The 20,175-nt window shown below is 36.3% G+C and overlaps 1 protein-coding gene across 4 annotated transcripts; it reads right to left on the reverse strand.

Moving 5' to 3' along the window:
- Window positions 1–4,619: 4,619 nt before the first annotated feature.
- On the reverse strand, window positions 4,620–9,001 carry LOC100801026 (probable GMP synthase [glutamine-hydrolyzing]). 4 transcript variants are annotated; one of them, XM_014776655.3, is made up of 6 exons: window positions 8,983–9,001; window positions 7,535–8,108; window positions 6,872–6,929; window positions 6,694–6,777; window positions 6,412–6,553; window positions 4,620–5,123 (listed from the first exon to the last, which is right to left on the reverse strand). In XM_014776655.3, the coding sequence occupies exons 2-6, from the start codon at window positions 8,028–8,030 to the stop codon at window positions 4,752–4,754; spliced, it is 1,152 nt and encodes a 383-aa protein (XP_014632141.1). In that variant the 5' UTR covers window positions 8,031–8,108; window positions 8,983–9,001; the 3' UTR covers window positions 4,620–4,751. The 4 variants fall into 4 exon arrangements, with proteins under 4 accessions (XP_014632141.1, XP_003527169.1, XP_006582091.1 ...); XM_003527121.5 differs by having other exon boundaries at window positions 8,635–8,997; XM_006582028.4 differs by lacking the exon at window positions 8,983–9,001 and adding an exon at window positions 8,437–8,964.
- Between the last annotated feature and the right edge of the window lie 11,174 nt (window positions 9,002–20,175).

The raw sequence follows: 20,175 nt of genomic DNA on the forward strand, positions 1-20,175 counted from the left end.
GTTTAATTCTCAAGGGGTCTTACCAAGAGGAGGTAACCCATCTTTCTTAGATTTGATCCTTAAAAAAGATAATCCACAATGCCCTAGTGACTTTAGACCTATTTCACTTATTGGGTGTATTTACAAAGTCATTGTGAAAGTACTATCCATTAGGTTGAGAATGGTCATTGGCAAAGTTATTGATGAGAAGCAAAGTGCTTCTGTTGGGGGGGGGGGGGGGGATATGTTAGATGGGGTGTTGATAGAAAATGAAGTGGTAGAGGAGGCAAGTAGAGGGATAGGAATGAATGTCTCATTTTTAAAGTAGTTTTTGAAAAAACATATGACTCGGTGTCTTGAGAATTCCTTTATTATATGATGGGGAGACTAGGCTTTTGTCAAAAGTGGATAATGTGGATCAAAGGGTCTGTGGAGTCGGGCACGATCTCAATATTGGTTAATGGAAGTCCTACATAGGAATTTAGGATGCATAGGGGTTTGAGGTAAGGAGATCCTTTGGCTCCTTTTTTGTTCCTTATGGTGGTCAACGGATTATCCGGTCTTATGAGGCAAAGCTTGATGAAAAATCTATTTTCAGGGATAATTGTGGTAGTAAATGTTTGTTTGCTACATTTTGTTGACAATAATATTTTCTTTTGAAAACTCACTTTGCAAAATGTTATGTGAATCAAAAGTATGCTTAGATGTTTTGAATTATTGTCTCGGTTGAAGGTGAATTTCCATAAGAGTATCCTTGTAGGTATAAGGATACAATACCGTTGTGAATAATTTTGCGTCTCTCCTAAATTGCAAAACAATGTCAATCTCATTCATCTATCTGGGGATTCCGTTAGGGGAAAATCCTAAGAGGAAAACAACATGGGAACCGGTGATACAAAAGATTGAAAAGAAGCTTAATCTCTCGAAGTGTAAAACTATGTTTCCTGGTGGGAGAATTTGCGTCATAAATTTGGTTCTTTCGGCTCTTCCTTTGTTTTACCTCTCTATAAATTGCCTATGGTTGTTAAAAATAAAATTTTGAGCATTCAACAGATTTTTTTGTGGGGTGGGGTAGAAGAGAGAGAAAAAGTACCACGGGTTAAATGGGAGACGGTATTAGGAATTAGGAATGTTCGGGTGTTTGATAGAGCATTATTGTGTGTACGTGGCTTCATAAGTGGTAGGGCGAATGCACTCTTGGGGAGAAGTACCCTCAGCTTTTTGTGAATTCGGAGCAAAAAGAGAGCACTACAGGGGAGAGTGGCGAGTGGGTGGAAGGAGTCTAGGTGTGGCAATTTGTTTGGAGACGAAATTGGTTTGAGTGGGAGAGAGTGATGGTAGAGACGTTTTTGGAGGAGGTAAATGGATCTCGGTTATTGGAAGATAGACTTGACTCGTGGCTTTGGAAAAAAAACTTCTATAGGAGTGTCCACTATCAAAAACGCAAAATTTGGAGGCTGAATCTGAGGAGGTTTTCTCGCGTATTTGTCATGTTCTGGTTCCATCTAGCATTCAAGCTTTTGTATGGGGCTTAATGCTTGATATTACCAACAAAATTCAATCTCAGCAACAGAAACATTCCTTTGGCTGAGGAGGATACGCGGTGCCCATTGTAATGCAACTGAGGAGAGTGAAAATCACAAGTTTTTTGCTTGCTGGTTCTCATCACAAATCTGGAATAAATGTTATAAGTGATTGAGAGTATAGATGGTACAACACTGCAACCCACGACAACACTTTGTTCAAGACTATGTGGGAAGCTTCACGAAAGAACCAACAACCTTGGCTTTGGCAGTGTGGTGTGCCACAACATGGGTTCTTTGGAAAACTGAAACATGGCTATATTTCGCAATGAAAGGATTGATGCACACAGAGTTTGGAATTTAATCATTAGTAAATCATGGTTCTGGCTAACAAGTAAAGTTACTTCTTTCTCACACTCGTGGCACGCATGGGCAACACTGCCACGAGTATGCATTTTTGGGATAATCACATAATGGTACATGTTCTTCAAAAGACTCGTGCAGCGGTATGTAAACCAGGTGGTGTTTTAAAGGATACATGAGTGCATTAGGGAGAGTATTCACGAAATTGCATGAAGTTGGTGTTTTAAACCGCTGATGGTTTGGTTGTCAGTTTTTATAATTTCTTATGTAATGTGGTAGGAAATACTGATAGTATAGTGGTGGGGAGCATTTGCATGGGGTTTAGATTAGGAGTGAATAAATTGCCTAATGTCCATGACCGGCTCGCGGTTCGTGCATGTCATGGATCAAATTTTCTTAAAAATTCATTATTATACAGAATTTTGGGTCCATTTCACATAATTCGCGGGTTGTGATTGTGCGAGTTTGAACCATAAGTTGGCCTATAAGTCCGCAATCACTCACTAAGCCCAACCCAAACTCAATTAAGCTTAAAAATTCAATCCAATTTTTTTTTCCATTTATGTTAAAAATTTATTTGGTTGTATTAAAATATTTGTAATTGAGTATTTGTTAGAGATTTATTAAGACTTTTTAATATATATATATATATATATATATATATATATATATATATATAAAATTGAGTGTAATTGACTTTTTTAATAGAAAAAATATATTTATTTTAAAATTGTAGTTTCTTTTTTAAAAAAACAAAATTAGGTCCCTTTGGTTCGTCGGATCCACGGGGTGGAGGTGGACCAATATGTTATGTTCATGTAAGAGTGCGGGACAGACTAACCCAGTCCACTACCAATGCAGACTTACGCAAGATAGATCGACCCGCTTACTTACCCCTAGCTGAGATCATTGTTGTCTTTATTTCTATACAATCATGATCATAAACAAGTTATAACCATTTATCTCAAACCTCCATCGAATTGCAGGTTCATATGTGGAGAGATTTGATGTCAGAATTACTTCATGTAACCTTCAATGTGGTACTTCTTGTATCGTTATATATAATATTTTTTGTTGATCTAAAAAAATATTAATAGTGTAAAATAATTTTACACTATTATCTAGTCATAATTTAGTGTTGGTGTGACTTTTAAGGTTTTGTTTGGGTAAGCTTGTCTAGAAGGACTTCTAGGAAAAAAAAATAAAAAAAAATAAAACGAGTTTTTCCATAGATTCAAATTAACTCGTGCACAAGCTAATTTACAACTGTTCTATTATCTTTTAGGAAAACTATATGAGAGTTTTTACAAATTAACTTATAAATAAGCTAATTTTAACTTGTAAAGAAATTCATTTCATTTTTCGTTCCTATATTCTTCTCCCAGACTTTATTTTGGATAAACTTGCCCAAATAAATACTTAATGTAGTTATTGAAAAAGTTAATAAACTTACAGTTTATGTTAATTTGTGATTGAGTAATAATTTAAAAATTTTATATTATCAGTATATAATATTTTTTTCTCTAAATAAAATTATATTCTTTTTTATTTTTTATCTATGATAAATGATATTCTTTATCATATATTTTTTTTTGGGAATACCAAAATTTTATATCTACTCATTTTGAATAGGCTTTTTAATATCAACCAGACGTATTTTTAACTGAATAATTCTATGTACGCGCTTAGTGGTTATTTCTAAACATTATTTCCATGTATATAGCGTAAAGACTAAGACATGAGAACGCAAAAAGTTCTCAACCATTCTTCCATGTCAGGCGCGACCATATGTCACAATTATCATTTTAAGCAATACCCCACAATTGTTGCTGATCTGGAAACAGAACGCAGCAATTGTTTCTTAAGGAGTACCCCTGCTCCACAGTGACAGGGAAACACATCCAGTGTTCTATTATTGTCAGCTATTAACAATGGGAGTTTATCATTACGAGTAATTCTTGTGTTGACACATATGTGCTGACAAATCAAAGGTTTAAGATACATTAAAATAATAATATAAAAGATAACACAATCTGTACTTTCATTATTTTAATACTCTCTTCAATATTATAACATAGGCACGTACTCATGCAAGAATTGCTTCTCATGGTTTCGAATTGGATTCTACTTGGTCCAATAGAGTGCGTGCATGTGTAAGGTGGTTCAAATGGGGGGTCCAATAATCAATACGAAACAGGATTCTAAATGGTGGTGGTGAGTGTTTTGATAGTAAAACACATCTCTTATTATGTGCCATTTAATATTAGTCTAGGCCATTGTTGTCTTGTCATAATTATAATGTTTTCTAAACCGTAATGTCCCATAATTAATGTTTTACATTAAAATGCATAGTGAGAGATATGTATCATATAAGTGTGACTCAATTGGTAATATACAATGAGTTTGTTAACAAAGAAGGTTGAGTTTAATTTTCACAAAAGCATCCTTGGAAAAAGATTAAAAGGTTTTAAGTGTAGCTAAGTCTTGGACATTTTATATTCAATCCAAAGGATAAAAGTTTATGGATTCCCGCCAGAAAGTCAAAAATCCTAATTATGATAGGTACTAAACAAAGTAAGATATGTGTTCATCTAGGGAAAAACACCTAGGTTTTCTCTAAAATGAGATGGTGAAAAAGAACAAAGAATTGGTTACGTCTATTGCCTGCTGCCACTGGCTTCAAAGAAAATTCTAATTACTGATCCTTTAAACTGTACAAAAAATTGTACACCAATTTCTAAGGCAGAAGCCTGGTACAGCAGAAAGGGTACGATATTGATTTAATTTACTTGTGCTTTTAGCAAACTACAATCTAAGAATTCATCATGTTTAGGGACTGGATGATATTTATACAGATTCTCCTCCGTCATTACTAAATCTAAGACATCATTCAGAGGCGAAGCTCAAGTCCTCCATGGCAATAGACAGATCTGATTCCATGATGTTTTCACTCTCTTTCTGATCAGCATGATTGTCCATGATGCCATTCTCTTCCTTCCCTTCTGCTGCGGCTATACACTCCTCGAATCTGAAGCAACTGATAAGATGGTCAATGGTTAAACCAGCAACCTGCATGAAGGAATATACCACTGTGGGGCCAACGCCTCGGAAACCTCTCCTCACCAGGTCTTTGCTAATAACATCAGCCTTTGGTGTTTTCACAGGAACCTGTCTTGGATACCTGAATCTGCTAACTATAGGCTTGTGGTTCACAAAACTCCAAATATACTTGTCAAAGGACCCAAACTCATCTATGACCTGGTACCGGGAAAAACCTGCAAAAGGTTAGTTGGAATGACAATCATAGGCAGAGCCATGATGAAAATATGCAATTATGGCAGCTTAGAGATAAAGGGCATCATGCTGCTGATAGATGATGACTTTGAGATGTACTGGAATACCAACTCAGCTATGCATGCTGGCAGGTTAAAGAATCCAAATGATCGGGTATATCACTATTGCAAATTAGATTACTACAAGCTCACTCTGTACTGAAGATTAATATCATGTTTTGTCCCATATGGGGTCATGCAATTGAACAAGGATCAGGACCACCATCCGATTTATCTTTATTACCTAACCTACCTTATCAAATAATCATTAAACAGCAATTCCAAGTCATTCAATAGTTTGTTAGGGGAGGCAGAAAAAATAAAAAGAAGGAAAAAAAGCCATACAATTTATCAAGCAAAATATTTTTAAGAGGGGGGAAAATGTGACAATTACCAACACAAATGATTGATTCTATTTGCACATTTTGTTTTCGTAAACTGTGCACCAACCACTAACATGAATGCATTTAAGTTCAAGTGGTCCCATTATTTTGTCAAATTCAACTGCAGGCATAAAAGGGGAAAGCTACTTACACTGAAAAAAAACAGAATCACACATACCTGATTTTTAGTTTGAAATGGTTAAATAGAGAGACAGAGAGAAGCACTCATAAAACCATAAAAATTGAATCTGTTTTATGTTAGCACTGGTCATAAACCGGTTGTGCACATTATTTTGCCAAAAATAGAAACCATTGGCAGCCAAATTTTGAAAGATGACACTGTAAGTAGGATCATTCAATTTTACATTGGCAATTAATACTTTCAGTTTCCTTTTCTGAAATAGGTTTGACTTACTTTCCTATTTTTGGTAATTTCTCCAAAGATAAATGCAGAAAATGAAACAATTTTTTCAAAAATATTATAGAAAAAGCTCCAATCTACCTGCAAGACATTAAGTAGTTGACTTTCCCAATATATCCAAATAAGGATAAAACATGAAGGTGCCCCAGTATTTCATAGATAATGAATTTGGAAATTTGAACTACCAACTACTTCAGCTGGTAAAATTATTACAATGTTTTCTGGATGTTGTAAATATCACAGAAAATATAAGATAAGATTCAGAGATGGAAGTAAAATACTGCCAAAGCCTGAATCCCATGGTTGTCTTGGTTTTCAATAAATGGTCCAAAAATAAATAAACATTAATGAATTAACCCGAGAGTTTGCATATTCTGAAGGACACATAAGTTAAGGGAAAATTAATCTACCTTTGATATTTGACGAGCATTCTCAATTATAGCACGCAATTTAACTTCAGAAAGTAGGGAGCTCGCAATTGTTCCTGGTGTCATTATCTTCTTCTCATTCAGTTTTGACACAGCAACTGGCTCAAAGTCTACAAAAACTTCCCTGTAAAGAGCCTTATTAACAAAAATGATGTAAACATAGTCGAGGAAATAGGCTACAGATGAGGACAAAGTCTTCAAGCAGACAGATAGTAAAGATTTGAAGCTAAGAAGAAAAAAAGTACAAAGTACAGCGAAGAATACCTAAAAATATGTCTTTTGCTTAGAATGGCTGGCCAAGTGTGTTCAGCCAGAACACTTGAAAGTACAAGAAGCTCAAATAGTTTCCTGCATGAGATAAAAAATGTTCAAGCAAGGCATCCAATAGAAGCTATATTCCTCTTCCAAGCAGCATAAAATATTTGTTCAGTGTATGACATACTTGTCATCATGTACTGGAACTCCCCATTCTTCATCGTGGAAAGTAGCATAACATGGTTCTAGTATAAAGATAAACTTGGTCAGAAAATAAAACAATAATGAAAAACAGTTTAGTTCAGAACTTAGAACTCGGTATCATGGTGGAATACTATGAAAGATATGGTTGACTCCATATCCATCAACATATTAGGTTCATATCATCTAACAGCTTAGAATTCCCGAATTTCTCTTCAATGTGCAAAAACATCTATTAAAAACAAGGTAAACATTTAATGCATCAATATGTAACACAAGCAAATGGAAGGAACTTTATCTTAAAAAGCACCTTTAATAAACCAGAGTTCTTTCTCATTTGATAATTTATATGGAAAAAGTAGGCTACCCAAATGGAGCTATATTACTTTATGTAACACCAAAATATCCAAGAATTAAAACTTAAATTAAATGAGAACAGCACAATTCACAAGATCAACTAAATTAACGCATGCCAAATTAAAATGAACTACCATGTACATATTTTTTAGAGTACTTCTACATTCAAAAGAAACTAAAGCATCTGCCAAAAGGCTGAAAACTTAGTATAAACGTTGTCATAAATATATCTATGGCCTATGTTATTTTACAATAAGTACTAATATAGAAAAAGCCAAGAACAAGAACAAACCAGTATTAGGAGTGACCCAAGCACACCTCTTGTTGGATTGTGATCCATCAGTGGGAGATTCCAGCACACCATCAGAGGCAACACTTCTTGGCTTTGACACATAGGGCTTCCTTCTGCTACCTAGGCTATAAGACCGAGTCAATCTCCCGGTAGATGCTCTGCTATGAAATGAATCTGTAGAGGCATCAGATGAACATGAAGCATTCAGGGACAGATTAGAATGCAGTAACTGCTCATGCCGGGGGAGCAGCAAAGAAACACTGGCTGAATGTGACTGTGGAGAGGAAGTGGCAACTGAAGACAACAACACTTGATGGGGTTTCTTCTCTTTGACTGATGCAATCTCATCCAGCAACTTATCAACCTTCTTCCTCAGTGGCTTTGAAGCTGTTTTCCTTGAACTCAAAGAGCCAGTCTTGTTTCCAGCTGGTCCAAGCACAGGCCTTGCCTCTGAATCAGCAACATTCATAGACCTCAATCTTGGAGCTCCAGACATTGATGATAATCACCTCAAAAACACTCCACTGGATATGAATTCTGCAAGCTCTAATTGTCCATCAGCATCATCAGCTACCTACAAAATTCACTTAAAACCTCATTTTCTTTTCCCATTACTTTAAGGAAACCAATATCAAACTTTTGACAAACACCAAGTGCACAGTGATTGAGCTCCCCAAACTCCCAAAACAGATCTCAAAATTTCATATCCAAAATGAACTAACTGAAGTAAGAGCTGTGTTAGGGGTATCCCTCAAAATCCTCAAATCACACAACTACACACTCAAAACCTCAACTTTAAGAGCCAGTGTAACAGAACACCTAACCCTCAAAATTTCAAATCAGCCCCAAACCCAGAAGAAAGCTCGAATCCAATAATAGGGGGTTTGTAAAAATGGGTTCACCTTTTGACCAGAAAGAAAGTTTAGGGGTTCAAAATGGAGCCAAAAAAGGGTAGCATTCCATGTTGCTGATAAGTTTCAAAAACGAGTTTCGCAGACAGAGCCTCGAAACTCTGAGATTCCATTGTGCATTGTGGAAAACGAGAGAGAAAGAGAGAGAGAGAGAGAGAGAGAGAGAGAGAGAGAGAGAGGCTCTGCAACCTCAAAAGGAAAAGGCTGGTTCAAAGCTCAATTTTTTTCAGTCACCCCACATGGAGAAAAAAAGCTGACACATTCCTTTGCACTTCTCATGATGCTTCTTTTATATATTTTCCCAGAAAACACCACGGAAAGCTTAGTTTTCCGGGAAAAGGGTGGCCTCTCAGAGTGCTTGCTTGCTTATTCAATACTTAAATTTAATCTACTAACAACGCTATAGGCTATAAGGCATTGTGTGAATGCCTGTGTTCTTTTTTTTTTTTTTTTTTAAATTTCAAAAGGATGATGAAATCAAAGATTGAGAAGAAGATAGGAGAGAGAGAAATACAGAGTAAAAGATTAATCTTTTACCGGCCGTGAACGTTACTTGTATGTTGGATGTGCCTTCTTGCTTGACATGTGTATTACCTTCTTACTCTCAATTTTGGTTGGACCGGACACTACATGGTTTCAATTTCATTAAAACTGTTATTAGTATATTATGTATATGTTTTTAGTATATAATAATATTTACTTGTTGATAATTAAATTTTTACTGGGAATTCAACTTATGACCTTTAGGGACATTTGGTAGGCCATAAATTTTTTATGTTTAGAAATCATGATTCATGTGAATCATATTTAGTTGATTATTAAAAAAATTTAGATAAATTTTCTAAAAATAAAAAATTTACGTGATATTTTTATCAATAACTTTAAAATTTACCACATTGAATAACTTAATAAGAGTAGCACCTGTTTTTATTATAGTGAAGCAAAAAATTAAACTTTAAAAAGTAAGATTCTACCCCTCATCCTTCTCCATGGGATTTTTTGTTTTTGCAAGAATGTGAGTTAAAAATTATTCCTAAGAATCATAGTTTTATAGTTTCCTAAAAACATGTTTCTTAAAAATACATATCAAACATGAAAAATTAAGTTTTAACTTTTTTAGTAACTTTGTTTGAAGTTACATTTTCTTAAAACATTAATTTCTAGCTAGCTTTCCGGCTAGTTGTCAAACATAGCCTTTAATGAAAAGAAAGAGAAAGAAAGAAAAAAAAATGTTTTTATTTTCTTTATCCATAAAAATCGAACACAAATACTAGGAAAAAAAATCATGTACGTTGCTCAACAAACTAAACTAGACTACCTCAGTCTTAATTAGATATCCTATTTGACTAATGATCATCTTAAGATATCAAATCTTGTTTGAAATGACTTGTTTAATCACAAGACTTAAATATGTTTGAGGCCCCTGATAAATGGATTGATTTTTGTTTTGGGTCTCTGATAAAAAAAATTGTTGCATTGGATGAATCCCTAATATATCAAAACTTTCATTTTGAGTCTCTGTCGTAAATTAAGTGATGATGAGGTCCCTAATATATAAGGCTTAAACTAGTATTAGTCTTTCAACTATATTCATCATTGTTTTTAGTCTCTCCCATCAAATATCACTATTAAGTGGTGATGTGAGGTCACATAACTTTTCATGTGGACTATTAGTTTGACGTAATAGTCACATGGTAAAATGTTGTTGGTTTGCAATATTTTCTAGTGGTTCCAAGCTGCTATGAATTCTTTGGCAATGTAAAATTGGTAGAAAAGGACTTAAAAATTTGAAGAAAAAAATTGAGAAGGTGTAGTAAGAAAAATCAACAACCCATAATACACAATCAACAACTTACTTGAAAAAAACAACTACAAGGAGCAAAATAAAAGAGGAAGAAATGGCATGATAAAGTGATGTAATCATCTCTAGAAATGGATTAGCGAAAGATGCATTTTGTTAGTATAGATAATACAAATTGCTTCACTTAAGTAATCATCAACAATATAGTCTCATACATGCACAACCTCTAGATGCCTTTTATTCTAGTGTGTATTTGATTAATTCATGCCTCTCATACATCCACTTACTTGTTGGAAGCTTGCTAGGAGTTGGTCCTTGTCCATGACTATCTCGTTAGTGCTTGGGATGTTACATGCCCATCAACTTCCGCTTGATTTGTCCTCTAACCACACCATATTGGTAAGGCCTTCCTTTAATATCACTTGCAGCACCAAACTACTTTCAAGATCGATTACTATCCCCTAAACAAACACAAGACTTTTCAACATGCTTTAACATTACTCACTTGATTCTTGGGAAATTTCCAAGGAGGTAACTCATCTGGTAATTGTTCCAAGCCAAACACACTTAATTGTAAAGTTCTTAAGCGAGAAGCTACCAAAAAATAAATTCATCTTATTGGTATAGGTAATATAAATTAATTTATTTAAGTCATCATCAACACTATAGTCCCAAACATGCATAACTTTTAGGTCACTCTCATTCTAGTGCATATTGGATTCATTCATGAGCCCATCTTGTTGGAAGTATGCTAGGAGTTGCTCCTTATATGTGCCTGTCAGACTCTAATTTCGTCCGGGAACTATCATTCGCTGATGTTTTGATTCTCGCTAACCGAAAGGTGTTGTGCGACACCAGTTTTTGCACAAGGCGTGAGATCGTTTGAGGTTTTGGTCAAGGATGCGAAAGATACCCAAGGGGAGGGGCAAAAGGGTCATTTCAAGCAATTTTTTGGACCCTGGCTTGCCTAGGCCCCCAAATTGCTTAGGACTGAAGGAACCAGGGCGAGCTGCCATAGTCCCAAATGCCCCCATTTCCTATAAATAGATGTGAGGGAGATTGAGGAAGGGGTTAGGCATTCAACATTGAGAGGTTTTTGAGAGAAATCAGACAGAAGAAGAAGAAAGAAGAGAAAAATGAGGCTGAGGCACTACCGAATTGCGACTGTAATAAACTTCTACATCGTTCTTCGTTCGTCATCCAGTTAGTTTTTGTTTTAAGGATTTGGATACAATCTATTCACCTCTAGGGGTCCTCTTTGTTGTTTTGTGCATCTTCATCTCCTTCTTCTATCATCAGTAATCTCTTTTCTTCTTGTAAAGTAAATTTCAACCGATCATTAGTGTCGTAAATCATCTTTTTAAAGAAATTGAAAGTTAATGAACAAAACCAAGATTAAAATCAACATATAATTGAATTTCCCTCCATTAAAGTCACTTGAGATCGTTCAAGGTCTAATGCCTTAACGACCTATTTTTGTTCTTGCTAGTTAAAAAATGAATCTTTCAAAAGCCTAAAATCAACTCAACACACAACTTTCTTGCTTTAAAGAACTACGTAGGTCTAAATTCCTCATCGCACCTGAGGATACGTAGGAGCAAGGGCAACACCCTTGTCAACCCCAAAAAGTAAAAATATAAAAGGGGAAAATAAATAATTTTGAAGTCACGTTGCGCACACTCGATTAAAGGCTATCATCCCTTGTGATGGGCGTGTGTGGTGCTAACACCTTCCCCGCGCGTAAACAACTCTTGAACCCTTATTTTTGAAATTCACAGACCTTTTCTTTTTGGGTTTTCTAATGTTTTTCCTTGAATAAGCATTGGTGGTGACTCCCGTGTGTTCTCCTGTTTCGAAGACGCACATTTTCATTTTGCCTCGCCCTCCCTTCGAATAGTAGGTTGCGACAGTTGGCGACTTGTTGGATTTCCCCTGCGGTTACTTTTTGTTCCACTTTTTCTTCGTACAAATATATTCAAGGGAAATCTGGTTTGCCGGAAAGCGCACCGGATCATCAAGTATTTAAAAATTAAAACGGATGAATCCGAGTATCGAACTCAGGGAAACTAGTCTAAGATCGGGTTAAATTCATAAATAAGGCATTGTTGAAAGAAACATAGATAATTGATGGTTTAAAATAGAATTAAACTAGGTTTAGGATAAAAATAGTAAAAATGCAAGTAAGTAAAATTGATAGCAATAGGTAGAAGTGTTGGGTCTTTCTAACAGACCAGTTGATGCATAAAAGGATGTTTCTCTAATCGATCATGCGTTTGTGTTCTATGTTGTAGCCTAAATTACTAAACCTCGATTCCTAGTTGGACTGAACTCAATTTAGACAGCCCTCCTAGGTTTAGACTAACTTAAACTAAGCTTCATCCTCAGATCCCTCTTGTTGGATTAGACTTAGCTTAAATAGCTTACGAAAGTTTAGCCTAATTTAGCCTAAGCTTTGTCCTCAGATCCCTCTTGTTGGACTAGACTTAGACTAAACAACATTATTGTAACAACATACTTAAAACCAAAACTTAATCCGTAGATCCCTCTTGTAAGACTAAGTTTCAATTCTGCTTCATTCAAGTTCTAAGGCAACAATACATTTCCCAATGTTAAAATCACCTAACTAGGCACACAAATGGTTGATCAGACCAAGAGCATACAAAATTTAAGCACTGAAAGAAGCATTGAACACAAGAAACAAAATCAATTAGATATGAAAATAATTACATCAGTTGTTCATTAGAAATCCCCAACAAGGGTGTTTAGCCAGCCATTACAGACGAAACCCTAACAATAATAAGCTTACAAAACCTAGGTATCTCTGCGAAAGATGCTCCCCTTGCTGCCTCCAGAGCTCTTTTCCCGAAATAGGCACTGTGGTGTGTTGTGGAATTATATGCCCTGGTCCTTCATAAAGTTGTACCCTAATTCTGCACAAGACAGGCTTTAAATAGGCTCTGCATTCGCGACGTTGCGCTTAGCGCCACCCTCGTGCTTAGCGAGAGTAAGTGGATTTGAGCTTAGCGCCAGTCGTGCGCTGAGCCTGGCTGAAGACAACTGTTGTGCTTAATGCATTGATCTCGTGCTTAGTGCGCGGCCTTGATATTGATGCCTTGCCAAATTCTTCTGTTGCGCTAAGCGTGCTGAAGCTGCGCTTAGCGGTGGATGCGCGCTTAGCCCACTGATGAGCTAAGTTCAACTGTCACTTTTAGCACTTCATGACTTAGCCTCATTTTCACCTGAAATTGCACATATTTCATCATTAAATCCAATGGACATATTCTAGAGACAACTTTAACCATAAAACAAGATTTATTTACAAAAATCACTACAAAATAACCATAAATTGGGGGAACTATACAAGTTTTGGAAAATGTTTTCTATACAAAAGTTAGTCCTATAAGACGACTAACACGACTCCACCGAGGACTTGTTAGAGAGTTAAGCCATTTAATCTGTGTGCAATGTTTATCGTGACCCTTTCTTTATTTAGTTTCCCTTTTCTCTTTTATATTCTTGTTTTGTCCATATTTATATAACACTTTTTCTATGCTTTTGTGTTTGGTGTGTGGCTGTCTACCTATTACATGCATAATTAGAAATATTTGTTTGTTTAATGCACACATGACACCTACACCTTTGCACACACAACAAGTTATTAGGCCCTATGCCCAGGTCTGTGTGAGACATAGGAAGTGGAGGTCGATTTGTGGTCATGCTGAATCTCCGACTTGCTTGATAACTGTGAAACCTCATCTAGTGTTTTCCTTTTTTGATGATACATTGTCGCTGGTAGTCCCTACCGCCACAATGTCTCTAGAAACCTTTGAAAGTTATGTACGACCACCCTTGTGAGTTGTCACTAAATAGAAAACTTTTAATCCCTTCCATTAGGTTCCTAAATTAGGGACACATAACAAAGACACTATGTTTTGTTTCCTTGATCTAGTCATGCATATCTTTATGACATTGTGATTGTGTATATCATTCTTGTGTTTACCATGTTATTATGTTCACACGTGGCATTTTGGCATTAAGTCATTGTGTGATCATGCTCATTTGTTTAGCATGTTCTCTTTGTGCTACCAACCACATACTTTTTGTTGTCATTAGTCATTACTTTCACGCATGCATACTCATGACATGCCATTGCTTATGCCTTGCATTTGTTTTTGTCATCTTCATCACGGGAAGACAGAAAGTCTGCATTGCCTTCTTAATTGCATGCATTGGGCACCATGGTCATGACTGCAAATGAACCATGATACCCAATGCATAGCATAAACATGCCCTAATGCATTCATCATACCTCCTCTATGATAGGGTGTTGACGTATTGGTCATCAAAATTTTCATTCCCGCAAACATGGGGTCAGACCAAGCACCCTCCTTTGAAAAGAGGTTCTATCATGTCAAGGTCAAGAACCTAGAACTAGCCAGCTAGTGAGAACTAGGACAGCGGATGGATCAAGTTCGACGTCAAGCCTTCAGCAAGGCGTATAGGAAAATTTGAGATTTGGCCATGGTAGAAGTATCCGTTGAAGCCATCGCATCCCTTGCTCAATACTACAACCAGTCGCTCAGATGCTTCACTTTTGAGGATTTTTAGTTGGCACCGACCATAAAAGAGTTCGAAGGGATCTTAGGATGCCTGCTAGGAGGAAGGAAGCCATACCTTTTTTCGGGGTTCTATCCTTCTATGGCTAGAATAGCAAAAGTGGTCGAAATTTCGGAACAGGAGCTAGACCGGTTGAAGCAAAATAGAAATAGGGTAGTTGGGATACCAAGGAAGTGCTTGGAGGAGAATGCAAAAGCTTTGATAAATCAAGGGGAGTGGACCTCATTCATTGACATATTAGCACTGTTGGTGTTTGGGATGGTACTATTCCCGAATCTAGATGGGTTGATGGATCTAGCAGCGATCGACGCCTTTCTCGCTTATCATCACAACAAGGAAATCCCGATCATCGTTGTTCTGGATGATGCATATGATACGTTTGACCTGAGATGCGAGAAGAGCAATGCAAGAATTGTCTATTGTACGCTTGTTCTTTATGTGTGGTTGGTCTCCCACATTTTTTTTCATGAAGGTAGACCTGTCTGTCCTCTACAAGGTCATTGCATGTGCATCGAAAAGGGAAAAGCAAATTGGGAAGAACTCCTGGCAGGTATGGTAGGAGCGTCCATTAGCTGGTTCCCCCGGTGGAAAGAAGGAAGGGCAGGAGTGTTATGCTCGTGTGAAGGATTCCCAAACGTCCCCTTGATGGGAACGAGGGGTTATATTAATTATAATCCCATGCTGGCCATAAGACAACTAGGCTACCCTATGAAAGGTGCACCGTTAGAGGAGATCATCACGCCTTTCGTTGCGTGAGGTTTCAGTGAAGCCAATGCGAAGATACTTCAGAGAATCCATTAAGCATGGAATACAATGGAAAGGAAAGATAATAAGCTTAGGGGAAGTAGCAATGGCATCATCGGTGGTTATCAAAAGTGGTTGAAGTCTAGGACGCAAGAAATAAATTGTCTCCCAAAGCTAAAAGGCCTAAGTGGGAAGAAAGCTGAAGTCCCTGAGGAAAGCGAAGAAATGCAAGCTTTGAAAGCGGAGCTCGAAAAAACAAGAGTGGTCAAGGAGAAGCTAAAGATGACAGTCACTAGGGATAGGAAAGAGTGTGATGAGCTGAGAGATGTCAACATGACTATGGACGAAGCAATCGAGCAGGAAACAAAAAGGGCCCGAAAGGAAGAATGGAGCAGGAACAAGTTCCGAGGGGCTCTATGGGGCAACAACAATGAGCTCAAGCTTAGAAAGGATGAGAGGGACGAGTCAAGGATGGAAACCATGGTGTTAGAGGATAAGTTGAAGGCTTATCAAAGGGTGAAGAGAAGTTTGACGGAATAGCTGAGCAGAATGGAAGAGAATATGTTTACAATTATTCATCAATATACGGAGAAGGTGAACCTAGCTACTAGTCATGGGCAGAGGCTGGAGGATGAACATGCGAAGGTATCGGTGATGTGTCATTATTTTCTTTTATTTCTTACCCCTTTCTGTCACCATTTTAATTACTGATTAGCCTTAATTGTCAAATTAATTATTCAGTTTTATCATTTGGGCCTACTTGACTAATTCTGTGTTTTAATTTAATTTCTGTAGAATTATAAGCAATTGGGCTTGGATCCAGAATTGGGCTGAACCGGCTTGGACTTGAAGAGAGCAGACAATTTTATTTTATTTCGTTTTTGGGCGGTATTTTTGTAATTGGGCCACTAGACCTTATTGGGCCCAATAATCAGATTTGTAAGCTTTGGGGCCTAGTGACCTTTAGTGAGCCCAACTGCTAGGGTTTTAAGTGGAGGCTGGTTACTGTTCACGAGATAGGAAGATTGTTTGGTTTTTGTTGGATCAAGTGACCTCAGAATAATTAAGAAGGGGGGGTTGAATTAATCATTACTAGACCTTTACTAATTAAAAAATTACTCTTAGGCTTTTACTATGTTGTTAAGAAAATAAAGAATAGAAAAGAAACTTAACCAAAAGTAAAAGCAGGAATTAAAGTGCACAGCGGAAATTAAAAGATTAGGGAAGAAGAAGACAAACACACAAGAGTTTTATACTGGTTCGGCAACAACCCGTGCCTACATCCAGTCCCCAAGCGACCTGCGGTCCTTGAGATTTCTTTTCAACCATGTAAAAATCCTTTTACAAGCAAAGATCCACAGGGGATGTACCCTCCCTTGTTCTCTTTGAACAACCTAGTGGATGTACCCTCCACTAGAACTGATCCACAAGAGATGTACCCTCTCTTGTTCTCAGTCAACAACCCAAGTAGATGTACCCTCTACTTGTACCACAAAGGATGTACCCTCCAATGTGTTAAGACAAAGTTCTCAGGCGGTTAGTCCTTCGAAACTTTGTGAATGAGGAAACAAAAGAATTCTTAGGCGGTTAGTCCTTTGAAAACTTTTGTTTATGGGAAAGGGAATAATCAAAAGAATTCTCAGACTGTGTCTTATTGAATTCATTGACAAGGGAGAAGGGAGACACAAAAGAATTCAAGCGGTTAGTCCTTCGTTCTTTTGGAAAAGGAAGAAGAGAGACACAAAAATAATTCAGGCAGTTAGTCCTTGGCGAATTCTTTTTGGCAAAGGGAGAAGGGAATGAAAAAGATGAATAGCACAAGTTTTTGAACAAAGAACTTTTCTTGGAAGAGAAAGTTTTGAACAAAAACTTTTAGAAAGATGAAGAGAAGATGAAACCAGAAAGTTCTGAAAGAAATCAAAGAAGATTTTGAAAGATAGATTGAAAGATAGAATGATTGAAAGAGATGATGGATATGAATGTGATTGTTAAAATGTTTCATGCCAAGGTCACATATTTATAGTTTCTTGATGACTCAAGTCAAAACTTGTAACTCTTGGAAATTACTTTAAAACTAATCACTTAAAAAGATATGACTTTTGAAAGAATCTTCATAAACAAGTCACTTGAAGAAATGTGACTTTTGCAAATGAATTTTTTGAAAACAGTCACTGGTAATCGATTACCATAAAGGTGTAATCGATTACACATCAACAGATGTGACTCTTCATTTTGAATTTTGAAAATCTTAACGTTTTAAAACCACTGGTAATCGATTACTATAATCTGGTAATCGATTACCAGAGAGTAAAACTCTTTGGTAATGATTTTGTAAAAACTTCTTATGCTACTCAATGTTTTGAAAAAACTTTTTAATACTTATCTTGATTAAGTCTTCTATTGATTCTTGAATCTTTGAGTATTGAATGTTGATCTTGATTATTCTTCAATCGTGAGTCTTGAATGTTGATCTTGATTATTCTTGAATCTTGAGTCTTGAATCTTGATTCTTGAAATCAAATTTCCTCTTGATCCTTGAAGTGTTCTTGACTCAATCTTGAACTCATTCTTGAATGTCATCATCTTTGTTATCATGAAGTGATCTTGACTTTTGAGCTTTTTGTCATCATCTTTGTTATCATCAAAACTCCTTGAATCAATCTTGATTCATCATTAAGCTTGCTTCTACAGTTTTCATTTTGAGTTTTGGTTTGTGTTACTGTTCACGCATGGTACTATTCACGTAGAACTCCATTTTCGTTTTTTGCATCAAATTCCAGTTTCATTTTCTGCTTTTTCTTTCAGTTTTGTTTTCATTTCTGTTGTTAATGGAAGGTTGAATCTCTAGTGTTGTTTTCTCTTCAGGATTAAGCATAGCTCTCTTTGAGGTTTTGTTATTAATATTAAATTCTAATCAGTTTTTCCCCTTCACCAATTATTCTGTATTTGTTGCTTATATTAATCCATGCATTCTTAATGCTTGATTAATTGTCTCTGTGCTTAATTAACATTCATGCTTAATGGACATGTGAGAGGGATTAATTGGTGTATGTGTTGCTTAATCACATAATGACAGCCTTGTGTTAATTTTCGCTTAGTAAATTAATTTCGGGTTGGATTAAGTGGTTGAACTGATTAGGGATAATTTCTCATAACCTAGGATAAGAGACATGCTTTTGAATCAAGGGGAAACAACATGTTTTAGTTTTTGTTATTTTTTTTAATTCAAGTTTGCTTGCTGTTTAAATTACAAAAACAAACAAACCCCTCCCCATTTCATTATTGTTTTATTATTATATGTTATGAACGTTTGTTTGATCATTGCTCACTGGGAGATGACCTAGGATCACTTCCTAGATACTGCATTTTAATGTTTATTTGATTCGGATACGGCTCCGATCAAATTTGGCGCCGTTGCCGGGGAGTAGTGGTCCAAAGGTTCATAATTATGTTTTTGTGTCTTTGTGTTTGTTTCTGTGTGTTTTTATAAAATCTGTGTTATGTGATTAATTTGCAGTGTTTAGTTGTTTTGTGTGTAGTTCTATTGCTTAGCGTTGTTTAGTGTTGTTTGTGTGTGTTTTGGGTGTGTGGTGTTGTGTAGTGTTCTGTTTTGTTTTTCAGAGGCGCCCCCTATTTAGAGGTGAATAGTGTTGTGAATAGTGTCAGATTTTGCTAATTAATCGTTGATTTTTGTTTTGATAGCTAGAGTTGTTATTTTTGGCTGATTTTTTGTGTGGTAGTTTCTTTTGATCCATATTTTGTGTGAAAAATACCAGAAGCACTTGGTGTGGCTGAATTTGAGAGATACAAAAAATTTGGGAACTTATTTTTAGCAAAACTTAAAACAGCCATAACTTTTGCTCCGGTTATCAAAATGACTATTATTATATATGCATTTGGGGTAGAAAAAAATTTTCCATGCTGTCCTAACCCGCTTTAGCCGGTTGCGATTCTCAGAACTTAAAAAATCAGTTGTTTACTAAGTTTTTTTTTTTAAGTATTATTGTCCCATTTTTCTAAATTTTTCTTAGGCAGTTTTCATAGTTAGACTTTGAATTATTGTCTGAAAATTTTTGTGCTATCTTTTCATGATTTGAGGGTGTTGCTCACAAATGTTCAGCTCATTTGGATAGTGTTTGAGTATAGTTGTAGTTTTACCCACTTTGGTGCTTGTTTGAAAAATACATGATTTGCTGCATATAGTGCATGACTAGGGGCAATCCAGGTGATTTACAACCCTTTGATCCTGAAATAGATGGAACCTTTCATAGATTAGTTAGGCATAGTGTGCTTCCTGAGCATTCTGTGCATTTTGTGCATTTTGTGCATTCTGAGCATTCTGTTGCTGGTGATTATGAATATTCTGATTTTGAGCATTCGGCTGCTAATTTGCATACTGAAAACATGTCTCAATCTCCACCTCGTGAAAGGAATCTTAGGGAGATGGCTGCACCTGACTTCACTTATGAAAGCTTGTGCATTCAATTTCCTGATGAGGATGTTCCATATGTTCTCAAGATTGGACTAATACATTTGCTGCCCAAGTTTCATGGTCTTGCAGGTGAAGA

Source organism: Glycine max, chromosome 6 (assembly GCF_000004515.6).
Source record: "Glycine max cultivar Williams 82 chromosome 6, Glycine_max_v4.0, whole genome shotgun sequence".
In the NCBI taxonomy this organism is placed as follows: Eukaryota; Viridiplantae; Streptophyta; class Magnoliopsida; order Fabales; family Fabaceae; genus Glycine; species Glycine max.